The sequence below is a fragment of the Rhinoraja longicauda genome, chromosome 4 (genome assembly GCF_053455715.1).
Source record: "Rhinoraja longicauda isolate Sanriku21f chromosome 4, sRhiLon1.1, whole genome shotgun sequence".
NCBI lineage: Eukaryota > Metazoa > Chordata > Chondrichthyes > Rajiformes > Arhynchobatidae > Rhinoraja > Rhinoraja longicauda.
This window is the reverse complement of record NC_135956.1, coordinates 37649449-37662405: the sequence shown is the minus strand read 5'-3', so window position 1 is coordinate 37662405 and position 12957 is coordinate 37649449. Positions and strand designations below refer to the sequence as shown.

Below are 12957 nucleotides of genomic sequence, written 5' to 3'. Positions count from 1 at the left end.
AATCAGTGTTCACCTAAAGTCGAGAGACTCATGATGGAGCTGTCAAGGCCAGCTATATTATTGCCAACAAAATAACTGCTGCGTCAAAGCCATACTCAGAGGGGGAATTCATCAAAGCAAGCATGCTGTCGGCCGTTGAGCTGGTGTGCCCTCAGAAGAGACAGGCTTTTGGTAGTATCAGCTTGCCAAGAAAAACTGCGGCGGAGAATCGGGGACCTTGCAGCAGATTTGAACAGTCAACTAAAAGACAAAGTGAAGTAATTTATTGCCTTCTCTACTGATGAGAGCACCTTCATTGATGAGAGCACCGACGTGACTGATTGGGAATGTTTATTCGTGGTGTTGATGCATCTTTGACCGTCACCGAGGAGTTTGTGGAGATGGTGCCCATGACAAACACCACTACGGCGAACAACGTTTTCTCCAGCCTCGTCGAGGCCTTGGACAGACTGGGCGTTGACTGGAGTCACGCTGTCACCGTGGCGACAGATGGCACACCCTCCATGGTCGGGAAAAAGGCAGGCGTTGTGAAACTCAGAGAAAGTTCAGACAGAGAATCCAGAGCAGGAATTCTGGAATTTTCATTGCATTATACACCAAGAGGTATTATGTAGCAGGAGCCTGAAAATGGACAATGTCAGGGATGTGGTAATCAAAACAGTTAATTTTATTAGAGCCAAGGGAAGTCCGCTGGTTGAGCAGAGGGGTTGTGCTCAAAACGTTTTTTTCAATTACATGCGGAAATTGGACTATTCATGAACGAGAAAGGGAAGCAAGTGGCAGAGTTGGATGACCCAGACTGGCTTCATGATCTTGCATTTTGGTGGATATAACAGAGCACTTAAATGTGTTTAATGTTAACATGCAAGGCCGCAACAAACTTGAGACGGAATACGTGCCTTTCAAATTAAATTAGGCCTGTGGGAGATGCAACTATCCCAGAGCAAACCAGCTCATTTCCCTTCTTTGCAGTCTGTGCATGTCGCTCATGGGAATAATGACAACATGGACAGGTACAAGGACAAAATATCACGGCTGAAAAGTGAGTTTCAGAATCGTTTCCAAGTCTTCACTCAGCTCGAGAAGGAATTCTCACTATTTTGCTCGTCGTTTGCCATCAACGCAGCATCAGATGTGCCGGAGGAACTCCAAATGGAACCAATTGTAGTTCAGTGTAACGTGGCTTTGAAATATAAATTTGAGACTGTGGGTCTGGACTCATTTTATCAATACCTGGGACCGATGTACCCCAAGATGAGAGTTTGCCTCAAAGATCCTTTGCATGTTTCGGGACAACATATCTCTGTGATCAGGCATTCTCCATAATGAACATTAACAAATCCAAACCACTCACAGCTGACACACAGACATCTAAATTATGAAATAATTATGAAATAAACATCAACTGCCCAGAAACTGGTCCCTGATGTTGACAGGCTGCTTAAAGCCAAGAGATACCAGTTGTCTGGAAGTGAAAGTGAAAAATGAGGGATTCATTCATTTTCTGACTATTCTATTATTGTAAATGTGATCACTTCAATGAAAATTAGAGGCTAACTGTGTTCATTGTCTGAGTTTGATTGCTGGAAGCAGGCTAATAATAGATAGGTGCAGTTGTGTAGCCGACATTTACAATTTGTTTTGTTAGGTCTACATTTGTCTGCTAATGTTCGATTTCAAATGGTTTATTAATGGAAAGGGTGTTGCTCCTGAAACAATCTTAGCCAAAATAGCCTCGCTTTTTCTCTCTCATCACAACTGTCTTGTAGCCTACGACTGTGTTAATACCAATCATAAAAAGTAATGCTTGCTAGGCAATCGTCTTCATAAGAAACGAAATTCGTAAAGTGAAACACTTTGTAGTTATAGCAGAGACTGAGACACATGAGAGCAGGTTGAAAAAACGAAGGCAATGGAAGCTGTGGGAGCACGCACACGTGCGTTTGCGCGTACACAACAGATCCGGCCCTCATGAAGTCGTATTTTGCCCATTCCGGCCTGTGACCTAAAATGAGTTTGACACCCCTGCTCTCGGGGCTAGTGGAATCAGGGGATGTGGGGAGAAGGCAGGCACAGGTTACTGATTGTGGATGATCAGACATGATCACAATGAATGGTGGTGCTGGCTCAAAGGGCCAAATGGCCTCCTCCTGCACCTATTTTCTATGTTTCATTGTAATCAATTGTATTTATTGCTTGTGGTACTGTTGGCTTTTCAATGGGATGTCCAAAGGCAGAACACCTCTGTTCAACCTGGGCTTCTGGTCACTTTCAATTTCAATTTTCTCAGTCCCATTGAAACAGCCGACACTATTTCAGTGAAACTCAAAGGCCAACACTTGATTTTTTAATTGGGCAATTTTTGGACTTGACATTAACAGAAATTTAAAATCTTAACCACTGCTGGTATTTTTTCAGTCATTAGGCGCTGATAACGGCTTTGCTCTCTCCATTTACCTTACCTATAGAGCTACCAAAGATACTTGGGGGAATAGACAGAGTAAATGCTGACAGGATGTTTCCTCTCACAGGAGACCCCAGACGTACAGGACATGGGGACAGAATAAGACTGGGATGAGGAAATGTTTCTTCTCTCACAGAGTTGCGAGTTTTATGGAACTCCCAGGCACAGAGAGCGGCAAGGGAAGAGTCCTCATGCATATTCAAGCTGAGATAGAGAGGTTTCTAATTAGTAAACAAATGAAAAGTTATGGGTGAAGGGCAGGAAAGTGAATTTGCTGATCTTATCCATCAGATCAGCTATGATAAGATTGAATGGTGGAGCAGGATCAACATGGTCTACTCCAACTCATACTTCCCATGGTCCATTATTAACAACTCTGGTCTTGCTCATTTCCATTCCTTTAATTATTGACTAAATCCTGCCTTACACTTTATTGCAGACCCAACCTCCAGTGTCAAACAGTGTAGAAATTGGGCATTTGGCCCATCATGCCCACACCGATCTAGGTACCTTCCTGAGCGAGTCCCATTTGTCTGCATTTGGTTCATATCCTTCTGAACCTGTCCATTCCCACCCTAGCTACTGCCTGACCTGCTGGGCTCCTCCAATACTTTGTGTTTTACTCAAGCTTCCAGCCTCAGCAGTCCCTTGTGTCTTCCACTAAATGTGTTTAATCCATGAACTGGTCCAAATGGCATTTGAATGTTGCAATTAGACCTGCTCCTGCCACTTCTTCTGGCAGTTCGTTCTGTACACCCACCACTCTCTGTGTGAGAAACTTGTTCCTTCAGTCTCTAAATCTTTCTCTCCTTACCTTAAACCTGTGTGCCCTGAAAGGAAGACTGTATTCACCCCCCCTTATCTATGATCCTCTTGATTTTATAAATCCTTATAAGGTCACCCCTTATCCTTTCCTGTATCTATTACTTCCATAAATCTTTTTACTTCTCAGGTATTTTTTAGTTCTGACAAATGATCATTGACTGATTTGTCAACTCTGATTCCTGCATCCCAGATATGATCTATCCTGCTATGGTTTTCCATTATCTATTATTTATATCTTATATTTACAGCAACTACAGTATTTGGCCTCTGTCTGAAAAATCCTTTATTCTGTCCCTCAATGCAAGTTCTCCCATTCAATTAGACATGGCTGTGCTGTATCTTAACTCCATTCATCCATGTTGAAAATGTAAAGCTTAAAAACCCTGCCAGTCAATTTTTTTATCAGCATCGGTTTCAAAATTTCCTGTTCAGACATCAATAGTGTTAGAATTCCAGATTTTCACAACTGAGTAAGAAAATGCTTGCCCACTGCCTCGTTAATTGCCTCGTTTTAATGTTGCTTGATTCCCTTTGATTTGGACACTTTCACCTGAGGAAACAGACTTTCCCAATCTTTCCTATCAACAAATATAATTATTTAAAATACCTCACCTAGGTGTCCTGGTAGAGGTCAAACACAGGCCAAGCCTTGAGGGTTTGGATCCATTCCTCACAATGTTCATTGACCAATATATTTTTAAACACTGCGTGGCAGATCACACACACTTTATTTATTCTCACTGCACTGCTCATCCGCCAGTGTCCTCTGTCCACCATGACTGTACGTAACATCAACATGTTCCATCATAGCGTCACAGACATGGCCCTTTTGCAAACCTTCATGCCCATACTTACAATTTACGCACACTGGTAGCTGTTCAATCATGAAAGCTAGGGTATCTGTGCTTGTCAATGTTATATCTCTACACTAAATGTTGTATCCTTTATCCTTTACCTGTTCACTATGGATGGCTTGATTGCATTCATGTATAGTCTTTGACTGGATAGCACGCAAACAAAGCTTTTAGATGTACCTCAAAGGTATTTATTCACAAAATGCTGGAGTAACTCAGCAGGTCAGGCAGCATCTCGGGAGAGAAGGAATGGGTGACGTTTCGGGTCGAGACCCTTTTTCAGACTGATGTCAGGGGGGCAGGACAAAGGAAGGATATAGGTGGATAAAGGAAGGATATAGAGGGAGATCTGGGAAGGAGGAGGGGAAGAGAGGGACAGAGGAACTATCTAAAGTTGGAGAAGTCGATGTTCATACCGCTGGGCTGCAAGCTGCCCAGGCGAAATATGAGGTGCTGTTCCTCCAATTTCCGGTGGGCCTCACTATGGCACTGGAGGAGGCCCATGACAGAAAGGTCAGACTGGGAATGGGAGGGGGAGTTGAAGTGCTCGGCCACCGGGAGATCAGTTTGGTCAATGCGGACCAAGCGCAGGTGTTGAACGAAGTGATCGCCGAGCCTGCGCTTGGTTTCGCCGATGTATTTTATTTTAGATGTATTTTATATATTTTAGATGTACCTCGGTACTCGTGACAATAATAAACTAAACTAATGTGGAGCACACTTACTAACAAATTTAGCTCTGAGGAGAGTTGGTAAAAATGGGGTTCTGGTATGGCAGCATTGGTATCTCACATGTAAACCCCTTTTCCCAATTCAATCGCCATCATCAGGAGACATGACAAGGAGTATGCTCGTACATAATCCTCTGAGGTTGCCCTTCCTCCCGTCCGACCATCACTTTGTATTTACATGCTTCTTAAGACATAACTGTCGACCTCCCCTCTTTGTTCACCCCAATGTTCACCTTGTGTTGTTCTCCTTTCATTAACCAATAATGAGCAACCTGTACAGTTAATGGTAAGACAGCAAGAAGTGATTGAAAATGAATGTGATTGAATTAGCATCGCCAGGTGCCAGCTCAGATATTGACAATGTGTTTACGAAGAACATAGAACAGTGCAGCACCAGAACAGGCCCTGCAGCCCACAATGTCTGAGGTGAATATGATGCTAAGACCATTTCTTATCTACCTGCACATAATCCATATCACCTTCCTTGACATGGGTAGGCATATCCGTTTGCCTATCAAAAATTCTCTTAAATGCCTCAACCACCACCCCGGTAGCGAGCTACAGGTACTCACCACGCCCTGTATATTTAAAAAAAAACACGTTCCCTACACATCTCCTTTCAACTTTACCCATTACTTTAAAGCTATGCCCTCTTAGTATTTGATTTTTCCATTTTTGGGAAAAGGGTCTGATTGTCTACCCTATCTAGGCCTCTCATAATTTTATATCCACCTCCCATACTTTTATATCAGCAGATGGATTAGGTCCCAATGCTAATCGGTTGTTGAGGTACATGGTTGGAATGGTGGTGACAGGTTGGGAGTGAGCCTTGTATTGTAATTTGGTGAAGGAGAGCACAAATAAAAAAGGCTCCACATGCATGAAATGCTGAATTGTGAGTGTTTTTACTTGATGTTTGAATATATTGAACAATACCATTATGATGGACATTATGCATAAGGTCGGATTTAGTTGAGTGGTGGGAGCAGTATCCAGTAGGTCACCAGGCTCAGAGGACCTGCAGTCAGAGCGAGAGAAATATTTTGTCGATGGCAGTATCGACAAAACTAAGATTGACAACAGTTTCTACGGCGGAGGACATGCAAAAGGATTTTAGAGGGGTAGTCTACAGGGAAAGGCTGTTAGGTGTAAACAGTGCATTGGTTGACAAATTTGCAAGCAAGTCTGCATGCAGTTGCAAAGTCAGGACACAGAGGCTGAATCTTATTCTTCCAACGTGGCAGTGGTGGCCAATTTTAGTGTTTTAGTTTTAAAGAAACAGCCCAATGAGTCCACGCCGATCAGCGATCCCCATACCCCAGCACTATCCTACACACTACGGACAATTTACCATTTTTACTGATGCCAAATTAACATACAAACGAGTACGTGTTTGGAATGTGGGAAGAAATCGGAGTACAAACTCCATATAGAAGGCACCCACCCGTAGGATCGAAGTCAGGTTTCTGGCTCCGTAAGACAGCAACTCTACCGCTGCACCACTGTGTCGCCCCTATTATTCTATTTCAACTATTAAAGGTCCAGGCATCATGTAGTACCTAATGAACAGTGACTCCATGCAAGCTAAGGCCATCCAGTTTCTGGAAGCTCGGGCATCTGTTATTCAGACCCGCTTTGTTGCCGTGTGAGCTGTGACTGCTTTTAGGCATTATGTGCTGTGATTGATTACTAGAATGCCTCGGGATGCAATTACCAAAGACTTCCAATGGGTATATGCAGCAAGAGCCTGCTGCTCTCTTTCAGGATAATAGCAGTTGTGGTGCCATTAGTGTTGCCTGTCACCCAGGCAAACAGAGACTGCTCAGCCCATCATGTCTATGCTGGCACAGGAAAAACCAAGACCAATGAAGAAACAAGGAACTGCAGATGGTGGTTTACACAAGACACAAAGTGCTGGAGTAACTCAGCAGGCCATTCAGCATGTCTGGAGTACATTGATAGGATAGGTAGGTTGCAGGATCAATTTATTCCAAAGAGGTGGAAAGACTCTAAGGGGAGTAAGAGACACCTGTGGCTGACAAGGGAAGTCAGGGACAGCATAAAAATTAAGGAGAGGAAGTATAACATAGCAAAGAAGAGTGGGAAGACAGAGGATTGGGACTCTTTTAAAGAGCAACAAAAGTTAACTAAAAAGGCAATACGGGGAGAAAAGATGAGGTACGAGGGTAAACTAGCGAATAATATAAAGGAGGATAGCAAAAGTTTTTTTAGGTACGTGAAGAGGAAAAAAATAGTCAAGGCAAATGTGGGTCCCTTGAAGACAGAAGCAGGGGAATTTATTATGGGGAACAAAGAAATGGCAGACGAGTTAAACCGTTACTTTGGATCTGTCTTCACTGAGGAAGATACACACAATCTCCCAAATGTTCTAGGGGCCGGAGAACCTAGGGTGATGGAGGAACTGAAGGAAATCCACATTAGGCAGGAAATGGTGTTGGGTAGACTGATGGGACTGAAGGCTGATAAATCCCCAGGGCCTGATGGTCTGCATCCCAGAGTACTTAAGGAGGTGGCTCTAGAAATAGTGGAAGCATTGGAGATCATTTTTCAATGTTCTATAGATTCAGGATCAGTTCCTGTGGATTGGAGGATAGCAAATGTTATCCCACTTTTTAAGAAAGGAGGGAGAGAGAAAACGGGTAATTATAGACCAGTTAGTCTGACATCAGTGGTGGGGAAGATGCTGGAGTCAATTATAAAAGACGAAATTGCTGAGCATTTGGATAGCAGTAACGGGATCATTCCGAGTCAGCATGGATTTACGAAGGGGAAATCATGCTTGACAAATCTACTGGAATTTTTTGAGGATGTAACTCGGAAAATTGACAAGGGAGAGTCAGTGGATGTGGTGTACCTCGACTTTCAGAAAGCCTTCGACAAGGTCCCACATAGGAGATTAGTGGGCAAAATTAGGGCACATGGTATTGGGGGTAGGGTACTGACATGGATAGAAAATTGGTTGACAGACAGAAAGCAAAGAGTGGGGATAAATGGGTCCCTTTCGGAATGGCAGGCAGTGACCAGTGGGGTACCGCAAGGTTCGGTGCTGGGACCCCAGCTATTCACGATATACATTAATGACTTAGACGAAGGGATTAAAAGTACCATTAGCAAATTTGCAGATGATACTAAGTTGGGGGGTAGTGTGAATTGTGAGGAAGATGCAATAAGGCTGCAGGGTGACTTGGACAGGTTGTGTGAGTGGGCGGATACATGGCAGATGCAGTTTAATGTAGATAAGTGTGAGGTTATTCACTTTGGAAGTAAGAATAGAAAGGCAGATTATTATCTGAATGGTGTCAAGTTAGGAGGAGGGGGAGTTCAACGAGATCTGGGTGTCCTAGTGCATCAGTCAATGAAAGGAAGCATGCAGGTTCAGCAGGCAGTGAAGAAAGCCAATGGAATGTTGGCCTTCGTAACAAGAGGAGTTGAGTATAGGAGCAAAGAGGTCCTTCTACAGTTGTACCGGGCCCTGGTGAGACCGCACCTGGAGTACTGTGTGCAGTTTTGGTCTCCAAATTTGAGGAAGGATATTCTTGCTATGGAGGGCGTGCAGCGTAGGTTCACTAGGTTAATTCCCGGAATGGCGGGACTGTCGTATGTTGAAAGGCTGGAGCGATTGGGCTTGTATACACTGGAATTTAGAAGGATGAGGGGGGATCTTATTGAAACATATAAGATAATTAGGGGATTGGACACATTAGAGGCAGATAACATGTTCCCAATGTTGGGGGAGTCCAGAACAAGGGGCCACAGTTTGAGAATAAGGGGTAGGCCATTTAGAACGGAGATGAGGAAGAACTTTTTCAGTCAGAGGGTGGTGAAGGTGTGGAATTCTCTGCCTCAGAAGGCAGTGGAGGCCAGTTCGTTGGATGCTTTCAAGAGAGAGCTGGATAGAGCTCTTAAGGATAGCGGAGTGAGGGGGTATGGGGAGAAGGCAGGAACGGGGTACTGATTGAGAGTGATCAGCCATGATCGCATTGAATGGCGGTGCTGGCTCGAAGGGCTGAATGGCCTACTCCTGCACCTATTGTCTATTGTCTATTGTCTATTGTATCTGAAGTAGGATCGGGACCCAAGACGTCACCTATCGTGTTCTCCAGAGATACTGCTTGACCCGCTGAATTACTCCAGCACTTTGTATTCTTTTTTATAAAAAAGACCAATCCCACCTAAGAAGCCTTATCCCGCTTCCAACTTCTGGATCATAGTCTTGTGAATATAAGACAAAGTGCCAAAGGGGGTCTAAATAGTATAGATGTAGATTTTCACTTCACTAAAATAATCTTTTAAAAAATCATTGATATTCTGAGTATTTAGTTAATGAAAGTACTTGGGATGTATTGTGGTCTGGAATCAAATTATTAATTTCAATTATTTGCTCATTAAATTATTTAAACAAATATATTTTCTGGGTTTGCAGATAGAAATGTGGGAAAAAAGAGACTTCTTTGGAATGGAAAAACTTTTACAATTTTTTAATAGAGGAAATAGGAAATGCAAGTCAGAATTGGATGTTATATCTCATTAAGCTTTTTATTTGCTTACACTGTATACAATCTTCTATATAATAACCTAATAGTTTACCTGCTACATCCTGTGGGTCATTTTGAAGTAAATAGTCCCTGAACATCAATTTAAGACCGGTGAAAACAGAAATGTGAACTCTCTCGTCCTCAAATATATTGCATTAATAAATCTTTCCAAGATCATGCAAAAACTTAAAGACTGTGTTATCAGGGAAGTACCTGACCTTTAAGCAGACTGGTGTTCCAACGTATTTTCTCATTAATCCTCACCTTTCTGTTGCAGTGACTTCCTTGGAGAAGAGTTTTCAAGCTCTGGGGACACCTAATGATACACAAGAGCTCAGAGATGGACTGTGAGTCACTTTTTGATATAGATTTTTATGAAAAGACTAATGGCTTTGTCTGCTGTTTTGCTCTAGCTGCATTGTGTAATTTTATATCAGTGAGTAATGGACACATACAAAATGGTCATCGATTCAACACTGTAAAACCGGACTGAGAAAACTCATGATACCATCATAATGTGAAATTTAAACGTAATTTTGCCATTTCTGTCATGGGCTACAACCATGCTGGTGGGAGTTGAAATCTATTTTTGAATATAGAAATGTCACTCATTTTAATGAGTGTTTCTAACTGATTTTACTTGGGGCAGGCTGATACGATGCAATTACCTTATAATAAAGATGAATGAATTGTTGTATGCATTTGGCTAAGGAAAGTAACTTTTTATTAGTGTTCATTTATTTTTGTTTGCTGAAAATATATTTTTCAAAACCGATAAAAGTAGAATTTGTATTTTTCTTTTTCATTTCCTCTAATTATTGACAGTGAAAGCTGTTCAGTAAATAATACTGTGTGAGGATGGGGAAAAGGTGGTGGCCACCTCCTTTGTTTACCTCTCAATCTACTGTGGCAAAGCACTACGTAAAGGCTGAGGGCTTAGGTTTTGGTTAAACCGAAGAATCCACACTTTATCCAAACAAGGCCAACTTTTTCCAGAGGGGATGAGTTGGGTTACTGTGGTGGCCAACCTTTCTGTATGAAGCAATTTCAGTGCTGACATGTTCTGAGTTTAGGTGAATCTATGTTCTCTTTATCTGCATAATTTAGTTACTTGAGTAAAAAACAAACTGCTGGTGGTACTCACTCGATCATGCAGCATCTGTGGAAGGAAATAGACAGATGATGTTTCAGAAGATGGGTCCCAACCCAAAACATTGTCTGTTCATTTCCTTCCACAGATGCTGCCTGGCCTGCTAAGTTCCTCCAGCAGTTTGTTGTAAAGTCACAATTTGAGTATCTGCAGTCTTTTGTGCCTCAAATTCAGTTACTCCTTTCTTTATAACTTAGTTTCAAAGCAGGGCTGGCTCGAAGGGCCGAATGGTTTACTCCTGCACCTATTTTCGATGCAGGGCCGGATTAAGCTAGTGCGGGCCCCGTAGCATATGTTATAAAGGGGCCTTAAATTAAAAAAGCACACATAAAAATTAAAAAATAAATTATTTACTTTTTCAATTTCAAATGTCAAAAGTAACAAAACTACAATTTAAAAGTCACATTTTCTAGATTTAGCATGAGCAAATTTGTTGGTGATATTGGAAATGTCTATTTCACGCAGAAGTTCATGTTCAATGCTCATTAGAGTGAGATTGTTCAGTCTGTTTCATAGTGTTTCTTAGTTCATTTTTAATCCTTTTCAATTTTGAAAATGAGCGTTTTCCACTGCAGTTGGTAACCATGAGTGACAAATAGATGCGCAAGGCATTTTCTATATTTGGAAAACAAGACTCCAAAGAATTGTCAGTTATCAAACGGTACAACTGTATGTGACTCTACAAGGTCTTGTTCGGCGCCAATATGAGAAGCAAGATCAGCTTTCAACAGTTCAGTAAACTGCACAAATTCTTCACCAAGACTTTCTTCCGGATATGATTTGATAAGATTGGATGACTTCTTTACAATCTCTTCAGGTGTAAATGACAATTACTGATGAAAGAATCCAAATACACCATTCATCTTTTGATAAGCTTTCTGGCGTTTTGACAGGGCAGAAAGCAAGCTATCAATAATGGCAAGAAATGTTCGGCTTTTAAACTTCTGAGAAGGCATTTGAGATTCAACGTGGATCAAGAGTGCTGGAACCACTGAAATCATAAGCGGGATTTCATTTGTGTTCTCTTTGAGTTTGTTGGTGATAATCTTCACACTCAGTCAGACCCTTGGCTTTTTGCTCAATGTCTGAAACAGTAGACCGCATAGCTTGAATATATCCATGTAAGGATTCATAGAGTGCACAAGTTGTGTTCAGGTCATGGCCAGAAGATTGCAAAGAAGCACTGGTCATTTGAAAACGCTGTAATACTTAATCCCACATTATAACCATTATTCCTGTTGTGAACTTCATCATGGTTGAAAGTAGTCCACCAGCCTGTTGTCGACACTCTGCCTTCTGATCACTGTTATTTGAAATGTCATCCAAGACTTGTTTTATTGCAGAAAAGCTGTGTAAAAGTACTTTTGTTGCATCTGCACGATCTGATCACATGGTATCTGACATTCTTTTCACAATGGGTGAATGAGCACCACCATCAGATAATGCAGCAGAAAAGAGATCCCACCGATAAGAAGCAGAAAAAAATGTGTACATGCTTTCTACAACGGCAATGAAAATTAATGCTTCTTCACAACATTCAGCAGCACATTTTCCAACCAAATTTTGTGAATATGCAAACCATGGAATGTAATCCGCAAACTCATTCAGCTCTTTAATTCGTGCTTGTAAGGCACTATACTTGCCACTCATGTTGCTGGCATTGTCATAACTTTGACCACGGCAGTCTTTCATATCAATGTCATTTTCCTTTAAAAAGTCAAGTAAACTTTGAGCGAGCTGTTCAGCATTATGACCTTCCATATCCAAAAACTTCACAAATCTTTCAACTGGTCCAAACGGCAAAACATCGCACACAGTCAAAGTCAGCTGGTCCACATTAAATATATCGGTGTGGAATCCAATGAAACAGAATAATACTTGTATTTCTTCACTTCACCGATAGTGTGATCCAGTATGCTGGATCCAATCAGATTGATGAATTCCCCACATGTTGTTTTAGATAGGTATGATTTATATCCCTTTCCTTTGTTTGCATGAGTATTTATATGCTCTGCCAGAAAAGGGTCAAACTTGGCCAGTAATTCTAACAACCCCAAGTAATGTCCATTATGAGGAGTGCTAACAGTTTCATCATTACCACAAGATGAAAGGCCTCGTTCTGCTAAAGGGCCGAATGGCCTACTCCTCCACCTATTTTCTATATTTGGACCTGTAGCATCACCTATCCTTTTTCTCCAGAGATGCTGCCCAACCCGTTGAGTTACTCCAGCACTTGCCGTCTATTTTTGGTTTTAATCAGCATCTGCCGTTCTTTTCTTCTACAAGGAGAACAAGATCCCTTTGAATCTCAGATTTTTTGGATATTATGATTTAAGTAAAACGTGAAGTAAAATTGACAAAGGGCCCATGAGTTAGT

The 12957-nt window shown here is 41.8% G+C and overlaps 1 protein-coding gene across 4 annotated transcripts in view; it reads left to right on the top strand.

The window, feature by feature from the left end:
* tsnare1 (T-SNARE Domain Containing 1) overlaps nucleotides 1-12957 on the top strand; it is a 574772-nt gene that overhangs the window by 222362 nt on the left and 339453 nt on the right. For all 4 annotated transcript variants that reach the window (XM_078398598.1, XM_078398601.1, XM_078398600.1 and 1 more), the window contains exon 4: nucleotides 9708-9777. In XM_078398598.1, coding sequence (XP_078254724.1) covers nucleotides 9708-9777 — 70 coding nt within the window. The remainder of the gene's footprint in view (nucleotides 1-9707; nucleotides 9778-12957) is intronic.